This window comes from Megascapheus bottae, chromosome 11, assembly GCF_031878675.1.
Source record: "Megascapheus bottae isolate mThoBot1 chromosome 11, mThoBot2.hap1, whole genome shotgun sequence".
NCBI classification, from domain to species: domain Eukaryota; kingdom Metazoa; phylum Chordata; class Mammalia; order Rodentia; family Geomyidae; genus Megascapheus; species Megascapheus bottae.
Window position 1 is genome coordinate 8,070,049 of NC_143519.1, and position 25,973 is coordinate 8,096,021.

A 25,973-nucleotide genomic window follows, 5' to 3' on the forward strand; every position below is an offset into this window, starting at 1 on the left:
AATCATTTCGGCAAGCTCTGACTTAATATCTGCTAGCCGGCCCTGGGGTACAGTAGCCTGGAGTATGAGCTCAACAAAAGAAGGGGTGGGCTGGGGACTTGGTAATTGAGAACAACAACCTCCAAGGGAGGCTTCTGATCTTGACGACTCTTATGGCTGAAAGTGACCACAAGGCTCAGGGCCTTCCCAGGATGTCAGAAGGGAACTCCCTGGAAGACAGTGTTGCAGATAAACAAACTTGTCCCAGGTATACAGTGTGACTGCCACTCACCCTATCTTATAAAACCAGGAACATGTGATTGTAAAATCAGATTAATCGAAACACTCTGTTGTATGTAAAATATTACTAGCAGCTTCAAGTTCAGTGGCATTTTAAAAGCAGGAGCAAAGAGAGGTCCATCCCTTAAGCAACAACACAGATGTTTTTGTTCCTTTGTCTAGGGTATTATGGCCTGCCGAATAGTAAAGTAACAATCTTCAGTGTAATAAATGCCAACTGGAGGCTTGCCTGCTTTTTACAGTTTTTATCTTTAGTAATCTAATGAGTTAGAAGCTGAAATTTTATATTGGGTAAATTATGATTAAAAGAGTAACTTATATTCAGGAATACACCTAGGGAAATGATTTGGAATTTATAATGGGCACACAAATATGCGCTACCTAATTCAGGATTCATTCTGGTTTCTATATTTTCTCTTCAAATGAATAAATTCATTTTCTTCTGAGTCACTCTGATTTGATGAGCTAAAAATCACCTTGATAAAAAGGATTAAACATATTGCACGTTATAAATATTGTGTCTTATTTTAAACAGAGAACTGGGATATAGGAAAATGGCATGCTTGAGAGAAAAAACAAAGTTTGGATTTTGTGATGAATGTATTTGAGGGCTTACTATCCACCAGGCTGGTGCGAATGCTTGTCACAATTCATCCATGAGTAACTCGTGGATTTTGTCCCTAACAAGTCGAAAGTATACTTTGGATTTGTTAGGGACAAAAATCCACAAGTTAAATAAAATTACAACGGATTGTCTATAATAATCTAAAGGCTCTGATGCCACAGAAAGAAACGCCTAAATCACGACTAGCTTGCTCAAAGTTCATCTTCCGGTAATAGTAAGTTACATTCTAGAATAGAGGACATAAGATTTTGTGGGGTCTCTCACGTTCAAATAATATGGATAATTAGGGTCTGGGCATAGATCTATGTAAGGAGGAGTAGGGAAATGTTTCCTCAGACTTAGATTCCTTAGTTTTGTGGAATATCTGTTTCCTACAGAAGGTGAAAGTGCAGTGCACTGAACACAGGAGAGTCCCCTAACCCAAAGTACCAAGGGACTACGCAGGAGAGCTAGAGAAGATGACACTTTGGCTAACTTTTAAAAGATAACACCTAGGAATTGGTGGAATGGAAAGAAGTCATGATAGGTGGGATGGAAGGAGGTAAAGTTCAAGGTAAAAGGATGTGCATTCTAAGAGGTAACAAAGTCTCTGACTTGTTTGAGTTGGGTGGATGAACTATGTAAATAGGATGCCATTTTGGACACAGCCATTCTGTGCATTTTCGCACCCAGGGCATCCTGGGTCATGGTTTTCCAGCTTCCTCAGAGGAGGAGTGGCTCCTTTATTGTGATTTGGAGGACTTGGAATTCCCATTGGAAACCAAAATCCTGACACATTTTGAGGTCAAAAAATGTGATTATGATCATTTTAAAGCTAACTTGGAGAAAAGATATTTAAACAGCCTTCCAATACAAGTAAGAGCATGATGTAAAATGATTACTACCTATGAAACTTGGGAAATATTAAAGTCCTCAATTGCCATCAGGAAATTTTCAGGCTACTGAATTATACTAGCATAAGCAAAGGACAGACAAATTTCTTCTATAGATATAGATATATAAAAGTCTTGGGTTTTTTTTAACATAATATATTCTTTGGACTATGTAAGTCTATGATACTATATTTTGTTTTTCTTGGCTTAACCTAAAAATACTTTTAACATATTCTAACTTTTCAAGTATATGCAAAAGAAAGTAGCTTCCATTGCAAATCTGACTAAAAATTACTTCTATATAAGGAATATAGATGCGTATGAGAACTTGTTACTTGGTTAAAATTGTCCTTGGTAAAGCAGAGTGTGGCACACATATAATCCTTAAACTGCTCTCTACTGTTGAAGATACTAACTTTGATTGAAATCTTACCTGAAGATGGATTGTTGGAAAACTACCAAACAATATATTTGTATTATACATAAAAATACAAATCAGAATTCCAAAAATCTGAAGTCCTGAGAACTTTTATACTATATAGGAAATGTTTCTTCCAGTCAGCCTTAAACCCTTATGAGCAAGTCAGTTTCAATTGTATATTTCCTTACTAGATTTCCAAATATTTTAGCACTTTTTATAAAATGTATATAGATGAATCTCATTGTCTCTATAGTTGAAAAACTATAAAAATATTGTAAAATACTGAACCAGGTTTCTCTGAGTATTGCCTTTCATGAAGGTTTAACTTTGATAAAGAAATTAGCTGGGAAAGATGTTTAAAATGTAAGATAGATGGGATCTAGTAGTTCTACTCTATTCCTCTACTCAGAAATCAAATCTTCATCCATTTCAGGAAAGATGGAGGTAATCCTTGCTTTTCCAGTGCTTGAATGTCTAGACATTTTGATTATTTAATGTAATCTTTAATAAAGAGGAAAAAATAGACAATGCAGATTCCTTCTATTACAAAAGGGGGTAGCAAAGATACACATCAATTAATGAAGATAAAGAAGAAATAATAAATGGTATAATTGGAAAGAAAGGAAGTATAAATGGACAGAAAAATCAAGGAATGATCACAACGTGTTGTATTCACAAATTGACATGTTGAACTGAAAGCCCTCTTTACAATTACTTACAGATAATTTTTCTGAAAGAAATGGTATCCCTTCCTGCCAATGATGGAGCCAAAATATGTTAGCACTCAGGAATACACTGCAGGTGTAGACAATAAACCATGCATTGGCATTGTAAGAAGGGTGCACTGCGAATATTCCATATTCATGAGACAGAATGAAAGAATCCCACTAGGAGAGGATTGCTTGGAAACAAACCTGCAGTGAGCTCCTCTTGCATCTCAGGGTTTTCTTAATCCATCGCTGCTTTCATCCACAGTGTTTATGACCTCACAAAGTGAAATAAACCAACCAAAGTGTGCTCTCAGTGTGCTTTCTATAACACACAGGGAATTATAACTCATGCTGCCAAGGGTTTAGAACTCAAATTCAGTATGCAAATATGTAGTGTCTTTCCAGTCCTTGGTGTCACCAAGACAAAGCAGTAGGATTATAGGACTTTTGAGTGGGACCTAGAGTTGTGGAGCCTTTTACTTTCTATTAAAGCCACAGGTGTAATCCTAACTACTCAGGAAGCTGAGAATGCAAGCAAGTTAAGATTCTAAGCCAGCCCAAGCAGAAAACTCCAAGAGACTACTGTCTCCAATTAGCCAGCAAAAAGTTGGAAGCAGGAGTGTGGCTCAAATGGTAAGAGTTGCTATCCTAGAGTGAAAGGACAAGCAGAAGCTCATGACCCTGAGTTCATGCCCCAGAACTGAGAAAAACGTAAGAATACTCATCATTTACTAGTGAAAGCAGCAATAAATTCTAACCTGTTAATATCCCGCGAAGATTCAGCAAAGTCACATAGCTCAACCTTCCCAAAGACGGAAGAAAGCCTGCACCCACACTATGGGCTTCCATTAAAATGTCACACAGTGTCCTTCTTTCTGACTTGCAGGGCTAACCCCCGGAACTTTAATTTTGATAATGTGGGCAGTGCTATGCTGGCATTGTTTGAAGTTCTGTCTTTGAAAGGCTGGGTGGAAGTGAGGGACGTAATTATTCATCGTGTGGGGCCGGTGAGTACACACAGATCACCTGTTGAACACTGGCAAAGTGCCTTTTGTTGACTTTGATGAATAATCACATGTTTCCTTTATGCAGATCCATGGAATCTATATTCATGTGTTTGTATTCTTGGGTTGCATGATTGGACTGACCCTTTTTGTTGGAGTAGTTATTGCTAATTTCAATGAAAACAAGGTAAGAATTCTTGATTTAATCCAACCGAATGGGTGAGGATTTCTAATTTCCACATAAAACATAAAGTTTGGTTAAGCTAGACTGTGACAGGCATAAATAATCTGTATCTCTATTTTACAAGTGACCTTACTGATGCCTTTCAGGCCCATTATTTAGAAGTCCATTTCTCTTGCTACATTTACCCTTTGGATAACAGTATATAATTAATTCCCTGATACCTGAGAAGTGTGTCTCCTCTTGTTCACACTGGAAGGATGTGCAACAAGTCACTAATACACACTAGCCAAAAGAGATGCACTGATCTCAGGTGATATTACTTTCACACTGTGTAAATTGCAGACCCCTTTTGGAACTCAATAGGTTAACTCGGAATTGTGGTGGGAGAAGGAGATGGCATGAAAAAGTTCAAATCCTAACTCATAGAATAGAAAGATTTTCTAATTTCATATAAACTTTACATACTCCATGAACCTGGGCTGAATATTGAGTTTGTAACAGCTCCAGCAATTGGTACCAACTTCACAAATGGGAAAACAGAAACATTGTTTCCTATCAAAAAAAAATAGTGAATTTAGGGCCAGACACCAGTCGCTCTGGTCAGTATTCTTAGCTATTCAGGAGACTGAGATCTAAGGATAATGATTTGAAGCTAGTGTAGCCAGAAAATTCCAGAAGACTCTTATCTCTACTAAAAAAAAAGTTGAGAGAAATGGAGATGTGGCTCAAGTGATAGAGCACCCGGCTTGAGCAAAAAAAAGCTAAGGGACTATACCTAGACCCTGGGTTCAAGCCTTAGGAGAGCCCCAAAAAACAAAACAAAGCCAAACAAGAGTGAATTTATAAAAGAACTTTCTATTAACATTTCTTGGGAAGTGGCTTGTGCTGGACCCAGCTGATAAGTTCTGCCAGTGGAATCATAACAATTGAAATACGTACTGGTTTTGAGCACTTACTGTATACTAAGATTTTACATCCGTTTCTACTAATTCTATTAAGCAATAATTTGTGGCTTGTAAGGAGTAAAAAGAAATGAGGTCAAAATTCTGACTTGGTCTCTGACTGCGGGGTCTGTGATTCTTCAAATGGCAGAGTATAAAAACCTCGACCACAGAGCTAGAGTTGCCAGTGAAGCAGCCTGCTGTTCAGTGTTATTCATGCCATGGCGGATTCCCATGAGGCCACATCAGAGCTCTTTGGCTTGTTCAGCTACGTGAGGGACTCACTCATTCACTGTTCCCAGGCTCAATGTGTGGGGTACCACTTACTCAGTCAATGGACACCTTTGATATGTGGCTAATGAGTGTGGCACTTCATTCAGGCTTTCAAACAGTACTGTTTAAAATCCCCCCTTGGGGCCCCTATACTCTGTGACCCACAGAAACATGGAATAGTAGAGTTAGAAAGAAGGGTAGCAATCGTGTTGCATGGCCCCTCTATTTTACTCCCTAACATGTTCATAAATGAGTTTCTGTAAGCCCTACAGTGTTTTCAGTTGAATGCCAACCAAAAAGAGGGAGGGAGGTCTTTTTACATGCCTTTGAGCCATGGAAGGGAGCAGACACTGGCAATTCCAGAATGTGAGCAAAAGCTTATCGGCCAATTAACAAGACAGCTTAGTCTCTTCTGCAGACTTAGAATACCATACTGAACCCTATGCTCCTGATTTCTGGAGAACTGGATCCAGTGGTAACTCAAAAGTCAGCAGCATAAATGGTTCACTAGAAGTTGCTCAATAGCTGGAAACAATGTATAATTCATGGCTGCTCTGTGCATTACCAAGGAAGTCCAGTTCCTACATTCTGAAAGAGGGCCAAGAGGCCCAGCCAGTCTTGGAGTGTAAGAGGCAGCCCAAACCAAGGTTGAGAGAAAACAGGAAATTAGACAGCATCTTGCCAAATGTTACAAACTCTATTAGAATGAAAATAAAGATAAAGGTGTCTAAGTTGTGTGAATCTTTTAGTAAAGACTTCATCTGCAAGGTTTTAGATGGTTTCACATGAGCTCTTTGTCAGCGTTTAGTCACCTACCAGTCAGCCTTTGGAGACATTTATTTCAACACATAGGAAGTGGCAGACACTGTTATTGGCAGGAATTTCTGCCTTCACAGAACACAGGTGATGGTGTCACACCCAGGGTGTGTGAGTTGACTTCCAAGGAGAGAGATAGGAAATATGGCAAGTTTGGGAGGCAGTGTTTTTAGATCTTCCTTAGAAAATAGAACCCTCTTTATAGAACTCCAAGACAACTAGATGAATTTTTTCTGGCTTCCCTACAATATGATAATGCTTGATTATTATACTTAGTTTGGCAACAATAAACATTCAGAGATTTTTAGGTAAAAATGATAACTCCTTTTTAATTATTCTTTTGATGCCTTTCCAAAATAAAGGAATAATTTTGAAGTTTATTGCGCCTAGAAAATTAGTATTTATTTGCCATTTGTGATTAGCTCTTTGACATTTGCTGATTATACCACTTATTACTAATAATGGAATTTGCTCTGATTTTTCCTGATATTAGTATTGTGAATTCACTAGGAAGATAGTCAAATTACACAAAACCAAAGTTATAAAAAGAATCTATCAAATCCAGAATCAGAGTGAAATATGTTAACTTAGTTCTCTAAGAAATTCCTAAATCTGACAAAAATAGTATACAAGAAATCTGACACAGTGAAGTAATTTTTTCAAATGGAAATAAAAAAGAATCATGATTCCAAATGTTTGAAAACATACATTATTTTCAAGTAGAAAATGAATTTTCTGAAACTCCATAAAGCAATAAGCCTCAAATAATGAATAAATATACAGAACAGTTTCTGACCATAACAGAAAACAGAAAAATCTTTATAACTTATAAACATTAAGACAGTGTTCTAAATAATTTGAATTAAAGTAGAAATAATTTATAATGAAACATCGTAACACCTTTAGAGGTTATTGTTTTAAAAAAAATCAACTATAAAGCAGGGTACAGTGGCTCATGCCTGTAATCCTAACTACTCAGGAAGCTGAGATCTGAGGATCAAGGTTCAAAGCTACCCCAGGCACTAAAGACTGTGAGGCTCTAATCTCCAATTAACCTCTAGAAAACCGGAAGTAGAGTTGTGGCTCAAAGAGTAGGGTGGTAGCCTAGAGCTGAAAAGCTAAGGGACAGTGCCCAGGCCCGCAGTTCAAGCCCTAAGACCGACAAAACTAATAATAATAATAATAATACCAACTATAAATGAACAGTTAATTTAAGAGAAAGTCTTCACTTTAAAGTTAAAGAAAAAACAAATCCAATCAACAAATGATCATCAGACTAGCACAATCAAATGGAAGAAAGTAAGAAAAGTAAAAACATTCAAGGCAGAAAATTATACTTTAAAAAGAGAGTAAATGTCTATGCTTCCTAAAAAGTTCAAGGAAAACAAAAGCTGATTCTTTTAAGAAAATGGAGTAAAAAGTTTCCAATAAGGTTGAACAAGGACAAAAAATATAGAAAGGAAAGTAAGCAAATGAGAGTGATTACAGCAGTGTTGGAGTTGGCTCAGGGTGAAGTGTTAAACAGACAGCCCAGAACGCTCACATGTGTGAGCACAAAGACAGCACAGCAGTTCTGTGGAGGGTGAGACCATCAGCTGTCTCAATGGAAGAAACTGAACTGAGTTTCCAACAAAAATAATGTCAGCCATTTGAACCCATATAAGCCTTTGTTTTAGATCTTCGAGTAGTTGTGTTTGTGAACATCAGCCATAAAGTAAGATCTATAGAGAAGATATGAGTTAAAACACATTTTTTAAATGTTTTGGTGACAAGAATCAAGAAACTATAAGCTAAGATTGGATACTATGCACACAGCTCACATAGCTGACAAAAATTCATTGCATATGCAGATATAGAATAGATGGATTATAGAATTCATAATATATAAAGAATTTCCACAGAGCATTACAAATATCAAAATACAAAAATGTGCAAAGACTATGAATATACAATTCACAGAGGATGATAAAGGAGATACCATTTATACACATAAAATGCTTCGTCTCAGTCGTAACAAATGAGTTATAGCCACATTTCATACCATCGAGATGGCCAAATCACCAGGGTCAATAACAGCAAATATTGGTCAGAATAGAAGGAAATAAGAAAATTAGAAATTATTGGTGGGAAATTTTCTTTTTTGATTATTATTCTTCAGATAGCAACTTAGAAGCATCTGGTAGACATAAAGATGTTTACATTCCTAAGTACTATCAATATTTCTTCTAAAGAATTTTGAGTGTATCAGTACCATGGCTGGAACATTGTGCTTTACACTGTACTTCAGCTTTCTTGCTCACTGTTGGTGCTCTACCACTTGAGCCATGCTTCCAGTCCAGTTTTTGAATGATAAAGTAGAGATGGAGTCTTGTGGATTGTTTTGCCTAAGCTGGCTTTGAACCATGATCCTTCAATTTAAGCTTCCCAAGTAGCTCAGATCATAGATAATAAGCTACCAGTGCTAGGCTTTTCCCAGATATTTTTAATGGAGAACCCGCCCCTCCCCCAGTCATTGATGTTGGTAGCCTGACAGTACTTATGCATCTTGCAGCATTTATTGTAGTCATAAATAGACAATGAATGATTTGTCATATATTAGTGCAGTGGACCCCTCTATGTGAGCAAATTAAATGAACAAATTGAGTCTATGACTCTTGTCGTAGGAGAAGAATACGCCAATGAGAATAAAGACAAGCTGCATGCATAAACACAGACTATTTCTTGTGTACTTAGTTGTTATATAAGCACAAACTTCTGAAGACCAAGGAAAACCAGAGCACCTGGAAGGGCTCCCATCAGCTCTAGAGAAGGGAAAGGAGAGTGGGGAGAGTGGAAATGACTTTGGGTCTTTTCTCTTTCAATTTCTTAAATTATACTTCTGCCTTTATGACACAATATAATAACATGTAATTCAGTGCAATACAATGTAATATAATTTATGTGCATTTTTATCAAGTGCTCTATTTTATAATACAGAATGTCTGATTCCATTTAGCAAATTATCACAGCACTAATTTCTTAAAGAGGCAAATTCCATGACTTCATACCTCTTAAAAATAGTTTTGCAATTGCACATATTAGAATGTATTTTTAAAGGAAAAAGTAATCTCCTTCACTAGAAGCATTGGCATTGACAAGCTATAATTTTGCTGCTATGAAATGAAAGTAACCATTATTAATATCTTTTTTTGAAAATGTAATCAGGTAGAAAACTTCCCACCTTTGACTATTATGCATGTTCCCAGATACAAATGGAAGGTGCTTGTTTACTCGGAGACATTTGTCCAACCTGTTGGGAGAGCCTCTCGAGACTGATTGACAATTCAGACCATGTGTCTCTAGACATCCTGGGGCTTGCAGAATATCTTTCTTGCAAGCTCTTCCCTTAGCCCTGTCATGTGCAATGTTCTTTGCCTTTTGCTGCTTTCTTTCTTTGTCAAGGGGACAGCTCTGCTGACCGTAGATCAGAGAAGATGGGAAGACCTCAAGAGTAGACTGAAGATCGCACAGCCTCTTCATCTCCCACCTCGCCCGGGTATCAAAGATATGCTGATTTTATTCATGTTGGCCAGTAGTGTGCACAATTCCCCCTGGTGCCTCACATTTAAATTAAAATAATCACTGTGAGGCTACTAGGAGGTTGTGCATAAGTTAATAGAGAAACAGGCTGCAAACTGCAGATCTCTTCCTGAGACTGTTAAATCAGCCGTCCAAAGGCTGCACTTCAACACACTCAAAATACACCGTAGTGGGGGAAAACTGAATTTTTAAATAAAATAAATCTGTGCTTGCCTTTTAAAAATATGAGTGACATGTATTAAACTGACAGTAATTGAGTGCTGTGCTTTTCCTTCCAATGTGGGCAGTGTGATGCACTGCTGTTTTAAATACTTGGAGCCAGCTGTTCCTGTAGAATGCTTCACAAGGGATTGAGCTGGGGTGGGGACACCTCACCGGTCTTGAGCTAAGCACTGAAGGAAAATGAGACAAAGGAGTAAAGGTGATCCATGTCTAAACTGCCCTTTCCTGACCCTTTCTTTTCCAGATAATGACGGTTTTAGAGCTAAGATGTATGACATCACCCAGCATCCTTTTTTTAAGAGGACCATTGCGCTGCTTGTCCTGGCCCAGTCCGTGTTGCTCTCTGTCAAGGTACTTGCTTCATTTTGCCTGAGACTCTGAGATGGGATTGTCTGTTTCCTGGAACATTCTGGCATCTTGCAATCTGTTATAGCCATTTGCATCTCCATCCTTAAGTGAAGAGATTCACCAGGCACCAGTGGCTTGTGCCTGACTTCCTAAATCCTTGCTACTCAAGAGGCTGAGTTATAGAAGATGCTGATTCGAAGTCAGCCAGAGCAAGTTAGTCCATGAGACTCTTCTCTGTCATTAACCACGAAAATAATCAGAAATGGAGCTGTGACTCAAGTGGTAGGGCACCAGGCTTGAGAAATCCAAGTCAGAGTGTGTGGCTGTTAAGTACAAGCCCCAGCACTGGCCACACACACACACACACACACACACACACACACACACACACACACGTCAGTTCACAGTTACATTAAAATGGGCAGCAGAGTGGGAAGGCCTGTGTCTGTCCAATGGCTCGTGTGTTCTTCGGTTACAGTGGGATGTCGAGGACCCTGTGACAGTCCCTTTGGCCACCATGTCAGTTGTTTTCACCTTCATCTTTGTTTTAGAGGTGAGTAACCAATTGGTGGGCCCTGGGGAGAGGATGCACACAGTTTTAAAATACATCAGTGCCCCCCTTTTGATGGCTTTTTGCCTTTATCTCTGTATTCCATTGCCTTTGAAGACCTGGAGAGGAAGGTAGGGGAAGAACTAATTCCTCTTTAGGCAGTTCTGCCAACTGAGCATTCCTGTAGATGGTTGTGTCTGAACTTTGGCCCGCCTACTTATGTGAGTTCAGATATTTAGAGCAAGCCACACACGCTCCTGTAGTCCAGGGATTGGAATTAGAACACAGTGATAAAGCAGACAGTTGGTGCAGCCAAGAACTTTTAGTATAAGCTCTGTGTAGTACATCACTTTGCAGTGCAATCTTCTTGGAGATCCAAGTAGATTCTCATTTAACCCTAAACTGCCTGGTGTTAACCAAAATCTATGGTTGTTTTTCATGTGTTATTGTTTTACTTATGTAAGGAAAATGTCCTGCTATCAGAACTAGACATAAAATACAAAGAGGAGAGCATGAAGAATATAGATTTGTAGCCTAGTGAGCTTATAAATAATACTATATATCTTGAGGGTAACTCTCCTTTTGTATTTATTATATCCTTAAATATATAGTATGCTTCATTCAAATTAATAGATATAAATATGTGTTCCACCCTGCCTTTGGTCTCTTTATTCTTTATTCAGGTTACTATGAAGATCATAGCTATGTCACCTGCTGGCTTCTGGCAAAGCAGAAGGAACCGATATGACCTGCTGGTGACGTCGCTTGGCGTCGTGTGGGTGGTGCTTCACTTTGCTCTCTTGGTGGGTGCCTTGTGGAACTTTGGTTTAGCTGGCCATGTCATACTTAGTTCAGCCCTAGTACTGGTACTGTTTCATTCCAAGTCAGTGGATCTTTGGTGCTACGTTCTCTTTCCTGCAGCCTAGCTTCGATCATGACTGGTCCTTCCACATGCTTGCCCCCTCTCATACACACTAGGACTCACACATGTGTATATGTGTGTTTTATACCCACTCCCTCCCATTAGGTAAAACATGGACTAGAATGTGTAGACCTTTGCTTTCTCTAGGCCTCTGTTTTCACTAGCTGGCCTAACTTTCCTTTACTTCTATCTAGTCTAGCTCGAAATCTACAGCTACAAATGGACTTGACTATAAGCTAGGATAGTGTTGTCCCATGAGACTAAAATGTGGCCACAGATGTCATTTAAAGTTGTCTATGGGGTGGCTTTAACTTTAAATAAACAGGTGATGGTAACTATTACCATCATTTCAACATGTAGGAATGTATTACATATTAGATTTTATATTGTCTCTGTTTCGGGGGGGGGTTATGAAATCTTTGAATGTGGGCTTTACACTTTCACCATATTCTTTTTTAGGTTGGCCACATTTCAAAGCACTATGGCTTTAAAAAATCCCAATCTCCTTTCCTCCATTTTCCAGACTTGATCAAATAATTGTGCTTGGTGATTCTTTGCCATCTACCCCAAGCGGGAAGATGCAATGTTGTAACACACCTTGTCCTTACAGGCCTTACAGAGGCTGTGTATGTATAGTTTTCACAAGCTTTAAAGACAATAACAACCCATATTTAAAAACAAAACTTTATTTTCAGTTTCATCAGCAGTGAAAGCATCCATTTTCCTCCACATTCCAATATCCGTTTATATTAGAAGTATTCTGCGAAAGACCTATAACACAGAGAAACCACTGACCTATCAGAAGAGGCTTTCTGTGACATTGCTGTGATGCTGAACACATTGTGTCCTTCCTAAACCGATTATTGCCTTTAGTCAGAGGGATTATTTGAGCTCTCAGGTCATTTTCTTGAATCATCCATGGTTTGGATATGTACCGCACTGTGCTAGAACTGAGAAGAAGGTGATGAGCAAAAACAACGAGAGTCACTCCCTTGGCTTTAAAAACTAAATGGACATGACCCACCTGCTTATAACACAGGGAGGAGGATGGTGTGGTGGGGAGGACACCCTCCGTTCACCAGGTTTCCGTGACAACATGTAGGAGTTGGGCGAACAGTGCCATCTAAGTCCCTGGAAGGCACCTCTGAGGGAGGGGAAGTAATTTGGTTCCATTTGTGTGGTGTGGGGAGAAGGTTTCAGGCAGCTACCTCCCATGATAGAAGAAGCGGGCCTGGTAGATGGGGGGGCTGGTTTTTGTCATGACTTCAAGAACATAAAGGACAGACATATCTACCACAGACTCTGAGTTAACATGGAAAGAAGAGACCACTGAGCCCATGTGTATTTTCCTTCCCTAGACTAATTTATAGCTAAAAGCTACTCCATCCAAGTGAACGAATAGAGCAGGCTTTCTCATGCCCATATCTCCAGAGAGGAGCATCCAAGCCACCAAGGCCGGGCTGCTTGTTCTACTTGACTGCCTTTGTTCTTTCCCCAAGAACCTCTGGCGTTGGATGAGTGATCCTTCCCTGCCATATTTTGCAAGTGGACTGCTGGGAGGAAGGCACAGTCCCTGTCTCCCGTCCAAGGATGCTCTGTATGCACATTCCTGTCCTTGTACCTCACGGCAGATCTCGCTGGACCCCCTTCGCGGGGACCCATCTGTGACTGCTGTCATTTGGCGAAGCAGCCTCCTGGCGAAACACCATGCTTTGGCACTAGCTGAATGTCAAAGTTGTTATTTCAGTGGCAGCCGGTGGCATCACCGATTCTCAGAGGAAGCCTTCTTAATCATAATGTACAGAGTCATCTCTTGTTGAAATCACATGCTTGAAGAAAGAGCTGGCCGTGTTCTTGAGCAGGCCATCCTCCCTGAAACCACCTTGAACACAAGCATGTGGCTGGTCTTCAGAGAAGAAAAGTAGGCCTTCGGTATTCCTCCAGCACCAGCCTTTTTCCTTGCCAGAACAACTTGATTTCCTACCTCTCTTAGCTTCCTGTCAGAGTGTGGTCATGCTATGTTCCACACTCTGTCCTCAAAGGAGCCAGCCACTGCTCTGTGTAAAATAAGTTTCAGAATTCAGAATTCAGCTCAACAGTGCAAAACCCAAAGTTTCATTTGAGATTTGATTTTATAGCTAATATTTATTCATGAATTTTGGCAGTGACCTTTTCGGTCCTTTTTTAAAGGTAAATTCCTTAGATTTTTCACATTTTATTAAAAGTAATATTCAATATACTTCACAGAAGAATTAAAATGAAAAATGAAACTGTAACAGGATATTTTGTGCAACTTCTGAGAGGCTGTCTTCTGTTTAAATTTCAGAATGCATATACCTACATGATGGGTGCATGTGTGATTGTCTTTAGGTTTTTCTCCATCTGTGGAAAGCATGTAAGTATTTTGTGTAGGACTTTATGGAAGGTCACATATACTTTGAATCATGGGTGATTGCCAAGTATATTAAGCTACCCCGTTCAGGGCTGTGATCAACAAATTACTAGATATCATATGTCAAGATTAATCAATATCAGACTAACTCAGTCACTTAATTGTCTTGTGATATGCTTCTTATCCTTTATGTTTAGTCTTCCTATTTGCTGAGTAAATTCCATCATGTATAAAGCATAGCATGAGGGCCGGGAGTTTGGCCTAGAGGTTAAAGTACTTGCCTAGCATTCACGAAGACCCAGGTTCGATTCCTTGGTACCACATACATAGAAAAAAGCTGGAAGTGGTGCTGAGGCTCAAGTGGTAGACCTAGAGCTCTAGCCTTGAGAAAGTCCAAGGACAGTGCTCAAGCCCTGAGCTCAAGTCCAGGACTGGCAAAAAAATAAAAATAAATAAATAAAATAAAGCATAGCATATGTGTCATGAAAACAAAAAATGATTTTCCTTAATGTGCCTGAAATTATGTTCAGTAATTTTATGGCAAAGAAAAAATAGCTGAGTTATATGAGTCCACGATTCTAGTTGATTTTCCTTCATTAATATATATGCACATATTAATATTTTATCTGTTTTTTCATTTTGTAGAAATACTGTTTTGTGGCTATTGGCACATTTTCATCATATATGTATTCCATAAGTACACATAATCTATATATATTTGAGTATTCTTTAGTTCTGTGCCATCATTTCTGTTTGTTTTGTAAAAGTCTATGGGAAAGAGTTTACTTGCTTTAAATTTAAAAAAAAAAATGGGAATCTGCAAGTAAAGAATTGGAAAGCAAGAAAAGAGAAAATGTAAGGCAAAGGAGATTAGAGGTGTTCTTTTAATTAATTTGGCTGGAGAGACAGAACAGTTTGAGGTATGAGTAATATTTCGCAACACCTGGTGGGTTTTGAATGTTTACACTTAATGCCTAAGGGGAAGAAACTTTCACGTGATAATCTTGGAGAATCCCTCAAGCCAAGCTGTTCACTACCCGGCTCTTAACCAGCTTGTTGTAAAGACCCTTCCCTCCTGTATCTCTTCCTCCCTGTCTCTCCTCCATCCTCTTTGTCTCCAGGTCACTCTAAAGATGCTCCTCCTGACTGTGGTGGTTAGCATGTACAAAAGCTTCTTTATCATAGTTGGAATGTTCCTCTTGCTGCTATGCTATGCTTTTGCTGGAGTGGTTTTATTTGGCACTGTGAAATATGGAGAGAACATTAACAGGTTGGTGTATTCAGATGTCTGTTGATTTTTACAAACAAATAATTTAGTAATCAAATCATGAACAAAACTCTTAAAGACAGAAGTGTCAGGAAAGAGAGTCATTGGTCAGAAAATAAAATACCCAAATTTTAAATGTTATTTTTCCAGTTGTAAACATCATGCATATTTACCTTAGAAACCATAGAAAATTCAGAAATAATAGAAAACAAAAAAACTACATAATTCTAGCAGCCTTCAGACATAACCACTCCTCAGTGTACCACTATTTCCATGCATGTATTTCCCAAAAAATGGTAGAATATTTTTTTGCCAGTCCTGGGCTTAAGCTCAAGGCATGAGCACTGTCCTTGGATTTTCTCAAGACTAGAACTCTACCACTTGAGCCTCAGCACCATTTCTGGCTTTTTTCTATGTATGTGGTACCGAAGAATCGAACCCGGGATTTCGTGCTTGCTAGGCAAACACTCAACCACTAGGCCAAACTCCCGGCCCCTGGTAGAATTTTTAAATGGATAAAATGCTAAGGATTTCTTTTCTGGTAAAATACAGTTAGGTAGAAACTCTCCCCCAAGTAGTCTTTACATGTGAAAAGTATTTTTCGAGTATTATCGTAAATTGTATGAAAGCCTCTTGTGATATTTCTGAGGAGTACCAACACAACTGAGTATAGACAAATGTGCTTTGTAGACTAAACATTCCTATAATTACTCTTGTTAATATGTGCAACAGTCTAAGTGAAAGGAGGAGCCACTATTAGTGGCTGATGGCAATAAATTGGCTGTCTCATTGGGCAATTAGAGTTCTAGGAAAGTAGAACTGGCTAGCAAATGAAAAGTTCCAACCTTTGGAAGCAGACTTTGCATTAGAATCTATCTATTTGGGTTTTGACAAAACATACTGTGTCATGTCAAATCTTATTAATCACATTCTTTTTTATTTCCCCTAAACTAGACATGCAAATTTTTCTTCAGCTGGCAAAGCTATTACAGTACTGTTCCGAATTGTCACAGGTGAAGACTGGAACAAGATTATGCATGATTGCATGGTGAATATCTCCTGTTCACTATCTGTATTTCAACTTACACTCAATATGAAATATTTTGCGAGAACAAAACAACAGCCACTGAAGTATCCTTGTCATTATTTGGCCTCTAAATAATGGGAAGACTTTGGATAACCTGGATCTTGTGCTGTTCCTTAATGTTCTATAGTGGTACCCCAGGACTAGGACTATAGAATTTGCGTGTGAACTTATTGCATGTATAGTCAGAAAAAAAATGTTTTCTTAGCTAAGCCCTTGTAGCTCCTGTGTTTAAATTGAAGTAGTTATGAGGCTGAGATCTGAGGATCATGGCTAGAAACCAGCTTAGGCAAGAATGTCCATAAGACAAGTAAAATCCTAGAAATGGAACTGTAGCTTAATTAGTAATGCAGAGCCTTGAGCAAAACAAAACAAGACCAAAGCTAAGGGACAGAAAGCACCTACTAAATTCAAGCCCCAATACCAACACACTCACACACACACTCCACCACCAACACACCACACATACACTTTTTTTTTTTAAGTTAGCCTTTATAGTTTGGTTCCAGCAGCTACTTACCTCTTGGGATTTATGGAGAGGGCAGAATGATTATCAAGTGGAAGAAAACAGTTCATTTTCATTGTGCTTCCAACCAGGGCAGTAAACTTGGGAATCAGTAATACTAAACGTATAGCAGAAAGGAAACTTTCTTTTTATTATTTTTGCTACAGATGATGTGGCCAATGCATGTGAGTTTTCCAATATAATTTGAAAGTTAATTATGTTCTACGTGGTTAAGGATACGTTCACTCTCTACATGGTGTTGATATTAGTATTCCTCTGTCCTCTCCCCCTGCTCCCTCCCACCCCACTACCTGACAGGTTCAGCCACCGTTCTGTACTCCCGATGAATTTACGTACTGGGCCACAGACTGTGGGAATTATGCTGGCGCGCTCATGTACTTCTGCTCATTTTATGTCATCATTGCCTACATCATGCTGAACCTGCTTGTAGGTAAGTGATGTTCACAGAATACTTTTCTCATCTCTTTACACTCAGGTACTTAGATAATTATGTACAATTTTCAAGTAATTATCCTGGATTGCTTGGGGAGGCTGTTTCTTGGCATTAATGATAAATTGTCACCTCTTAGTCCTGAAGCTGCATACGCATGTAAATGACAGTTGATTACAATTTCAAGAGTTGTACTATTCAGCATGATCATTAATTTCAGAAGAGCTCTTCCCCGGGGCTGAGTTGAACAAGTGTTGGGGTTGTCGACCTTTATAACTTAGCAATGTCACTTTTTCTTTTGGAAAGACATGCACGTTCACCCATCACTGAGGCTACCCAGAACGCCACATGGCCTCTAATACCCACCCAGAAGCCCATTGTGGCCTCTAATACCCACCCAGGACCCCACATGGCCTCTAATACCCACCCAGAAGCCCATTGTGGCCTCTAATACCCACCCAGGACCCCACATGGCCTCTAATACCCACCCAGAACCCCATTGTGGCCTCTAATACCCACCCAGGACCCCACATGGCCTCTAATACCCACTCAGAAGCCCATTGTGGCCTCTAGTACCCACTCAGGGACTCTCAACTCTGCATTGAGCCAGCTGGTACGGATGGCCATACACAGAGCATACATGAATACCTTCATGCACGTGAGAGCCTGCTGACGGGGAAGCCATGCTAAAAGCACCTTCAACATTTGGTTTTATACTGTGGATGATGAAGTCTATGAGTTACAATAGATGTTTTACCTTTTCTAAAAGAAAATGGCAAGGCGAGCCTGGATGCCTAACTTCTGAATTTGTTTTTAAGCCATAATTGTGGAGAATTTCTCATTGTTTTATTCCACGGAGGAGGACCAGCTTTTAAGCTATAATGATCTTCGCCACTTTCAGATCATCTGGAACATGGTGGATGATAAAAGAGAGGTAGGAAAACTGGTTATGGTGTTGCACTGCACCCCAGATAGACATCTACTAATGTTTTGATATCTACTAATGCACTGCATGGGGTTAACTGCGCCTGTTGACAATTGATATGTGTTGAATTTGGAATGGCCACTGTGGAATTCCAAAAACATTATTACTACCAATTCAGCCAAGTAGGAGAGCAGGAGAGATTATTTCCTCCTCATGCCATTGCCAACCATACATATCCTTCAGCCTTGTAGGAAGCCTACAAGGAAAAGGTCAGTAGTTTGAAGGAATTGCCTTAGGCTCAGAAGAGGTAAAACAAATTGTGACTATCAAAGGGACAGCATGTTATATAATTTGCCATCAATCCAAATCAAGCATCTATGCAGACTAACCACGAGTGGTATCTGGAAGTGGTTATTTTGCACCATTTCTGAGTTACCATGAGAATGTACTAACTATGAAATTTAAGATTTCCTAGAATTAGTCTAATTGCACTTCATCCTCCCTCCACCTCCTCCCTCTGCGTCCTTTGTTTCATTCTTTCTCCTTCATCTTCTCCTCCTTATCTTCTTCCTCTACCCATCCTAACTTTCTCCTTTGTCTATATCTTCCTTTATCTTCTCTTTATCCTCCTTCTCCACCTTCCTCCTCCCCTGTCTTTGTTTTTTCACCCCCCCACCAAAAAAAAACCTGTTAGACACAGTTCCATTCAGAGGTAGATTAGTGACCAATAACTTTTCTGTGTTCACAGAGGTTACATTGAAATAGATGAAAACAAAGAGTAAACGGAGAAATAAATATTAGCAGTAATCGTCCAGAGTAAACATCCCTAAACCCCAAATCCTAAATGGCACATTTTGAGTGCCCACATGATACCAAGAGTGGACAGTTCCACACCTGACTTCGTGTAGAGGGTTTCAACCAAAACACAAATGCACTAAAACTGTTGTATAAAATGAATTGCAAACTAGATGTGTAAGATGTATCTGAAACACAAATGAATTCCATGTTTAGCCTTGAATCTCATCCTCAAGATATCTAAAAATATATGTAAGTATTCAAACTCAGAAAAAAAGGATTCCAAAGCACATTTGGTCCTGAGCGTTCCAGTAAAGAATCCTCAGCCTGTATTATTTTAGGAAGGGATGAGCACTCTGAAGAAGGAAAATGGCTGGCATCGAGGCAGACACTTCAGCAGGGACAGTTACAACAGCCTGCCAGAGGATGTGCAATTTCTCCTCTCACCTAAAAACAAATGAAGAGATCAGCTATGGGAAGATCTGGGGAAGGTCATAATAATTTCAAGAAGAGTTGGTAAATGTGCCATGAGGAACCAAGACCTCTCAAGTTGAGCATAGGCCCCAGTGGTCCCCACATCTGTGCTCCACTCTTTTAGGACTGTATTCTGAATCTGTGACCTGAGTGCAGGGAACCTGGCCTCTTTCATGTCAACCAAGTCCAGTTCCATCTCCATGATAGCATGTAAAGGAACCCATATGACTTTTGACCTAGGAAAATGGCAGAGCTGACAGCCTTGCTGTCTTATGAATGGGGAAGATCTGAAAAAGAATTTGCATTCAATGGAACAACTTTATAATACATACAAAGAAATTCCCAGTATCTGGTGTGTGTGCGTGTGTGTGTGTGTGTGTGTGTGTGTGTGTGTGTGTGTGTGTGTGTGTATTCCCTATCATTTTGTACCCATTTCTCTGTGTGTAGAGGGAAATGGGCCACTGAGCCTAAGCCTAAAGTATCGGCCCACGAGGGAGCCAAGGTCGAGCTTTTCACCCTTGCTGGTGCCCTATGCTGTGGTAGGGCGACATCTCACAGACCCAGAGGAGCAGAAATTCACTGTTCAGTGTTTCAGCTTGTGCTCCTGTTTGCATATCATTCTGCACAGCCACCAAGGAGGCCAGCTACGTTTTGCCCACATGGTTCTGGTTCTACTGCTTGGTTTTGAGTAGTTGCTGTTTTCCATTCTGTTTGGTCTTCTGCTTTTCCTCTTTGTAGAGACCCAGGGGAGGCTGTGGGCCTCCAGATGGCTGACCACTTGTTGCCCTCCCCACCCCAGGGTGTGATCCCCACCTTTCGAGTGAAGTTCCTGCTGAGGCTGCTGCGTGGGCGACTGGAGGTGGACCTTGACAAGGACAAGCTCCTGTTTAAGCACATGTGCTACGAGATGGAGAGGCTACACAATGGGGGCGACGTCACTTTCCATGACGTCCTGAGGTAGGAGGCAGCTTGAACTTCCCAGCCTCACAGAGCTGGGACGGAATCCAGGAACTGCAGCCATTGTCCTCAGAGGCCTGTGATAATAATGAAAAAGTATGGTCCAACTCTGGGTGGCTATATTGCTATGGCTATGAATCCAGGTCACTTTCCAAGCAAGAAGTGGACTTTCTCACTGTCCCTTCATAATTGTCAGTGACTGGAAGGGCAGGGTTGAGATCCAGTGGCCGGATAACCTACAAGAGCAGAAGTAGCAAGGGCCTGGGAGAACTCTTTCCGTGTTGGGATGCAGCAGTTACGTGCCTGCACACTGTACCAGGGCTCCAGGGCCAAGATGGGACTGAAGTCTAGATCTTGTCCCTCGGATGGGATTGCCAAGAATGTTTCCAGCCTGCCCCGCCAGTAACTCCCCATTGCACAGAACACCACATTTTCCAGACACTGAATGAGAACCCAGACACCACGACGAAGAGTCAAGCCATGCCAGCCCTACCTTGTATTCTCCCTGAGAAGCTCCTGTGTTAGTTTCCTAGGGCTGCTGTCACAGAGCACCACCAATGAAAGAACATGATCATCTGTGTTTCTGGAGGCAGAAAGTGTAAGACCAATGCATGGGTCACTTCCTTCTGGAAGAAATTGATCCAGGTGTTCCTCTAGCTTCTGGGTGGGTTTCTTTCTTCTTCTTCTTCTTCTTCTTCTTCTTCTTCTTCTTCTTCTTCTTCTTCTTCTTCTTCTTCCTCTCTCTCTCTCTCTCTCTCTCTCTCTCTCTCTCTTTCTCTCTCTCTCCTCCTCTCTCTCCCTCCCCCGTTTCTCTCCCTCTCCCTCTCCCTCTCTCACTCTCCCTTTCTCTATATTTCCTTCTCTCCCTCTCTCTTCCTTCCTTCCTTCTTTCCTTCCTTCATTTCTTTCTTTCTTTCCTTTTTGCTAATGTTTAGCTTCTAGAGCAGTACCTCATCTTCACCTTTATTGGCATATTGTAGTGTGTGTGTGTGTGTGTGTGTGTGTGTGTGTGTGTGTGCATGTGCGTGTATACATGCACACATGTGGGCATGTGTCCAAATTCCTCCTTTTATAAGAAGGCCAGTCATATTGGATTAAGGCCAACCTATAATCGATTGTATCTGATACACTAGGGATTAGGACCTCAATATATTTATTTTGGGGAAATACCAAACCCATAGGAACTCCTTAAACGGGATCTCATAGGTAAAACTCAGAAGCCTATGATTTTCAAGGTAAAACAATGCCCTTATTTCCAATCATTGTTCCCCAAAGTGCAGCATTTTCTTTGCTGATGAATGTAGGCAATAAATAAAGTAGCATTAACAATTTGCATATCATTATCACTGATACCTTTGTGTTCTCCCAAATCTCTATGTTGTACTAGTCACATGACCCCAGCTGGATACTATTTAGTAAAACAATAAAGAAGGGCTAGCTCACTCTATCACCCCACTGCTTTTACAAGGAAACTAATTGGAGAGACTTATTTCAGTAGCCTTAGTTTCCTTCATAATAATGTTTATTTCATTGCACAGATTGAAAAGATCATTCAAAAAAATGTCTGCATGGGCCCCAGTGCCAGAGGCATCCACAATGCAAAAGCACTTAAGGGACCTATTTTTTAAAAAAGAATTTTTAAGAATCCTGTGTAGCAGTAGCTATTTTAATCATGTTGAAGTACCTGACGCATTAAGCGTTGGGTATTGTGTTTCAAATTTTGGGAGCACTGAGGTGCACAGAAGTTCCCAGTACTTATGAGAGGAAGAAAGAGTAGATGTGAGTAGGATCTGAAGTTATCCATTTTTTTTTTTTTTTGCCAGTCCTGGGCTTGAGCTCAGGGCCTGAGCACTGTCCTTGGACTTTCTCAAGGCTAGAGCTCTACCACTTGAGCCTCAGCACCACTTCTGGCTTTTTTCTAGGTATGTGGTACCGAGGAATTGAACCCGGGTCTTCGTGCATGCTAGGCAAGCACTTTAACCACTAGGCCAAACTCCCGGCACTGAAGTTATCCATTTTTATCTCCCACCATCCATTCCTTCCTTGAACAAGCTGAAAGGCAGAAAAAGACACATCAGAAAATGCATATGAGTAACAAAGAATGTTATATCTCAGGAGGGGACTTTTCTTGGAGGAGACAAATTATTTTTAGGTTGACTGGAAGACACATGGACATACTGCCGTCACTAACAATTAGCATCCACTCTCTGTGGGCACAGTGGTGACTTCAACACAGAGAGATCCAGACGGCATCCGTGGAGGGGTCGTTCCCCTCCCTGTCCCTCTAACGTAGGTCATAATACAAACAGTTATGTGAGGATCGCTTTTGTTGAGCAGAGGATGGGAAAAACAAATGCAGTTTTTCCCTCCATGACAGAAAGAGACTCAGCAATGAAGGAAAGGCCAGTGTCCCTATGCCCTGGCAGTTCTCGTGCCATGACTTGGGCTCAACTGGTGAACCTGTGCTGACAGTGCAGGGTAGAGTGAAAAGCTGGGATTCTGGAACTGTACCGTACCAGGGTGTTCTGTAATGCTGGATGAGTCTGTGTCCTCCTGTGACTGTGGACTACTCGGCCATGATATGCCGTGTGGAGTCTTACTGCCTCCTGGTCCCCAAATGCAACTTATCAGCTTGTTAGCTTCATGTACCATACACTGAGCCTGAGCTACATGGAACGAATATGCAGTTCTACCTTGTATCTTCTAAGATTAAGGAGGACACGGAGGAATAGATGAGGTAAATACAGAACAGGGACCCAGGCACGCCCAACTCACAGCCGAGCATACTAACGATCACCAAATGGAGCTCTGAAGAAAGGACAGAGGGAGCACTCTTCTTTCTGCAGAGAAAATTACACTCTGTTCTTAGCCAGCTAGCAAGGTAGGTCATTACCTAGCTTGAATCTTTTGTTGTACAAGTTCTTCAGTGGCACTTACTGTTATAAGTGCCTCAGATTTTAACTGGCTTGAGCACTCAGTGAAACAAGAACCAAGACTGCCCTGGTGCTATAGTCAGACTGCATCAGTCAGGTAGCATCTAAGAATCTAAAACTCATGTGAATTAGACCTATGATGCTGCTGTGTCTCTCTCTCCCCCATCCCCACCTCCCACCTCCCAGCATGCTCTCCTACCGTTCTGTGGACATCCGGAAGAGCCTGCAGCTGGAGGAGCTCCTTGCTCGGGAACAGCTGGAATACACCATAGAGGAGGAGGTGGCCAAACAGACCATCCGCATGTGGCTGAAGAAGTGCCTGAAGCGTATCCGGGCTGTGAGTGAACCCCACACCTCACACATGGATTCTGCCCCCCACACACACAAAGGAAGGGCACAAAGAAAGTTACACACACACACACACACACACACACACACACACACACACACACACACACCTTACCCCCAGTCTTTTAGTTACATCAGTCATCCTCACCCATCCATCAGTTATCCTCACCCACCCACCTGTCAGTCATCCTCATCCATCCACTCAGGACCACAGTCAAATCTGGCTGCAAACCTTCTCCAAGTTCAAATTCAGCATGTTTTCTTTAGGTGGGTGATTAACATGTTTCAATTTAGCCATATTTTAGAAATATTACATAAAGCTTCAAAGAGAAGCTTATGTTCAAATATTTATGATCTTCAGTTACTAAACAACAAAATTCCAAAAATACCTACTGAGAGTGAATGTATGCAAACTGCTTTTATGTTGCTGCTAAGAAATTCCAACATACAGCTGATGAGGTTGCTTTCTTTCTAAAGACCACCTCTTATGGGATTTTAATGCTTTATTTCTGCTTCTTGAACTATAAGCTTCTAAGAGTCTCTGACTTTTAATGAATATATACTATGTTATCATACAGCGTATCAACATTGAGTATTTCTATCATTTACTTTTGTAGCTAATCTTTACTTATGTTTCATATACAGAGAAGAAAATAAAACTCATCAGTAAGTAATTAATATGTGACAAATTATATATAAAATTACAATTATGTGCATATATATGCATATATATTTGATCTACCACCAACAATTGCAGAAACATGTGATAGAGGGGAAAGGTTCCCTAGAGGAGAGAGACTACCCATCCTTGTGCTTAGTATGATGCCAGTTGCCCACTGAGGCTAGCTGTCCACTCATTTGGCTTTCCCAGCTCCAGGGAACTCATGAGCCCCTGAGAGAACACGAGGAATTCTGGCTTCGGGATGAGCCAAGACGACTGGCTGCTGGACGGGCCTACAGGATAGGCTCCATTGCACAATTGCTCCATTGCCTAAAGCTCTTTCCTTCTTCCAACTTGCAGGAAAAGGAAGGACTGACACTGGTTTCATAATCACACAATAAAATAAGAAGGGAAAAACGAAACAACCACATTAGTCATTTTAAATAAAACATAAACTACTGGAAATCAGCCTAACAAAGACTTCTTTTTTATCAGTCTAATGGATTAGAGAAACTAGCCCAGGGTCCTTATATGCAGGGTCTTGTGGGGTCAGCAATCCCATAGTCCTTTGGAGAGAGAAGAAGAAAATATGACTTGAATGAGGAAGAAATACTGGCTTTCTTTTCCCTTACTGAAAGACCACCATGTTCCCATAGAAACAGCAGCAATCATGCAGCATCATCCACAGCCTGAGAGAGAGCCAGCAGCAAGAGCTGAGCCGGTTCCTGAAACCTCCCAGCATTGAGACCACTCAGCCAAGTGAGGACACACAGGCCAGCAGTCAGGATCGGAATGCACAACCCGAGGTAGGTAGGGCATGACAGTGTCTAGGTAGACAACAACAACAACAAAAAGCAATTAGCCACTTCAAAGAAGGTCATACTACTTCTTATTGAACAAAAGCTAAAGCAATGGGAAATTGTGTCCATCCAGGTTTGCTTTGGTCTTAACCATTCAGGACTCAGTGGAGGTAAGTTACAAAAACCCTGATGTGTACAGTATGGGAGTCATCTTCCCTCGCTGTTATAAAATACCCAAGATTCAACTTAAAATGAGAAAAGGTTTACTAGAGCCCACTTAGGAGATGTTAACCACTATGGTGCTTGATGGTTAGCTTTGGGACCTGAGCTGAGTTAGTACAACACCGTGGAAGTACACAGCAAACTTGCTGCTTGTTCTCTGGTGGCCAGGAAACCAAACAACAGGAACGGAATTGAGTACCAGGACATGCTCCCCAATGACCTAACCTCCTTCCCCTAGGCCCCACCTCTTAAAGGTTCTACCAACTTCCAGTGAGTTCCCACAGACTAGGAACTAAGCCAACACGTTGTCTTTACGGGGCATTCAAAATCCAAAATACAATACATAGATACCATAAAATACTAATGGCCTGAGTATTGTTGTTGTTTTAAATTCTGTCTAGAGGGTAATATCC

At 40.6% G+C, this 25,973-nt stretch overlaps 1 protein-coding gene across 3 annotated transcripts in view; it reads left to right on the forward strand.

Moving 5' to 3' along the window:
- Nucleotides 1–25,973, forward strand: part of Nalcn (sodium leak channel, non-selective) — a 198,647-nt gene that overhangs the window by 169,649 nt on the left and 3,025 nt on the right. For all 3 annotated transcript variants that reach the window (XM_090341914.1, XM_090341916.1, XM_090341915.1), the window contains 14 exons: nucleotides 3,794–3,914; nucleotides 4,000–4,098; nucleotides 9,567–9,660; nucleotides 10,171–10,277; nucleotides 10,753–10,827; nucleotides 11,508–11,627; nucleotides 14,073–14,141; nucleotides 15,260–15,408; nucleotides 16,360–16,453; nucleotides 17,313–17,445; nucleotides 18,264–18,379; nucleotides 20,439–20,596; nucleotides 23,716–23,866; nucleotides 25,195–25,344. In XM_090341914.1, coding sequence (XP_090198040.1) covers nucleotides 3,794–3,914; nucleotides 4,000–4,098; nucleotides 9,567–9,660; nucleotides 10,171–10,277; nucleotides 10,753–10,827; nucleotides 11,508–11,627; nucleotides 14,073–14,141; nucleotides 15,260–15,408; nucleotides 16,360–16,453; nucleotides 17,313–17,445; nucleotides 18,264–18,379; nucleotides 20,439–20,596; nucleotides 23,716–23,866; nucleotides 25,195–25,344 — 1,636 coding nt within the window. The remainder of the gene's footprint in view (nucleotides 1–3,793; nucleotides 3,915–3,999; nucleotides 4,099–9,566; nucleotides 9,661–10,170; nucleotides 10,278–10,752; nucleotides 10,828–11,507; nucleotides 11,628–14,072; nucleotides 14,142–15,259; nucleotides 15,409–16,359; nucleotides 16,454–17,312; nucleotides 17,446–18,263; nucleotides 18,380–20,438; nucleotides 20,597–23,715; nucleotides 23,867–25,194; nucleotides 25,345–25,973) is intronic.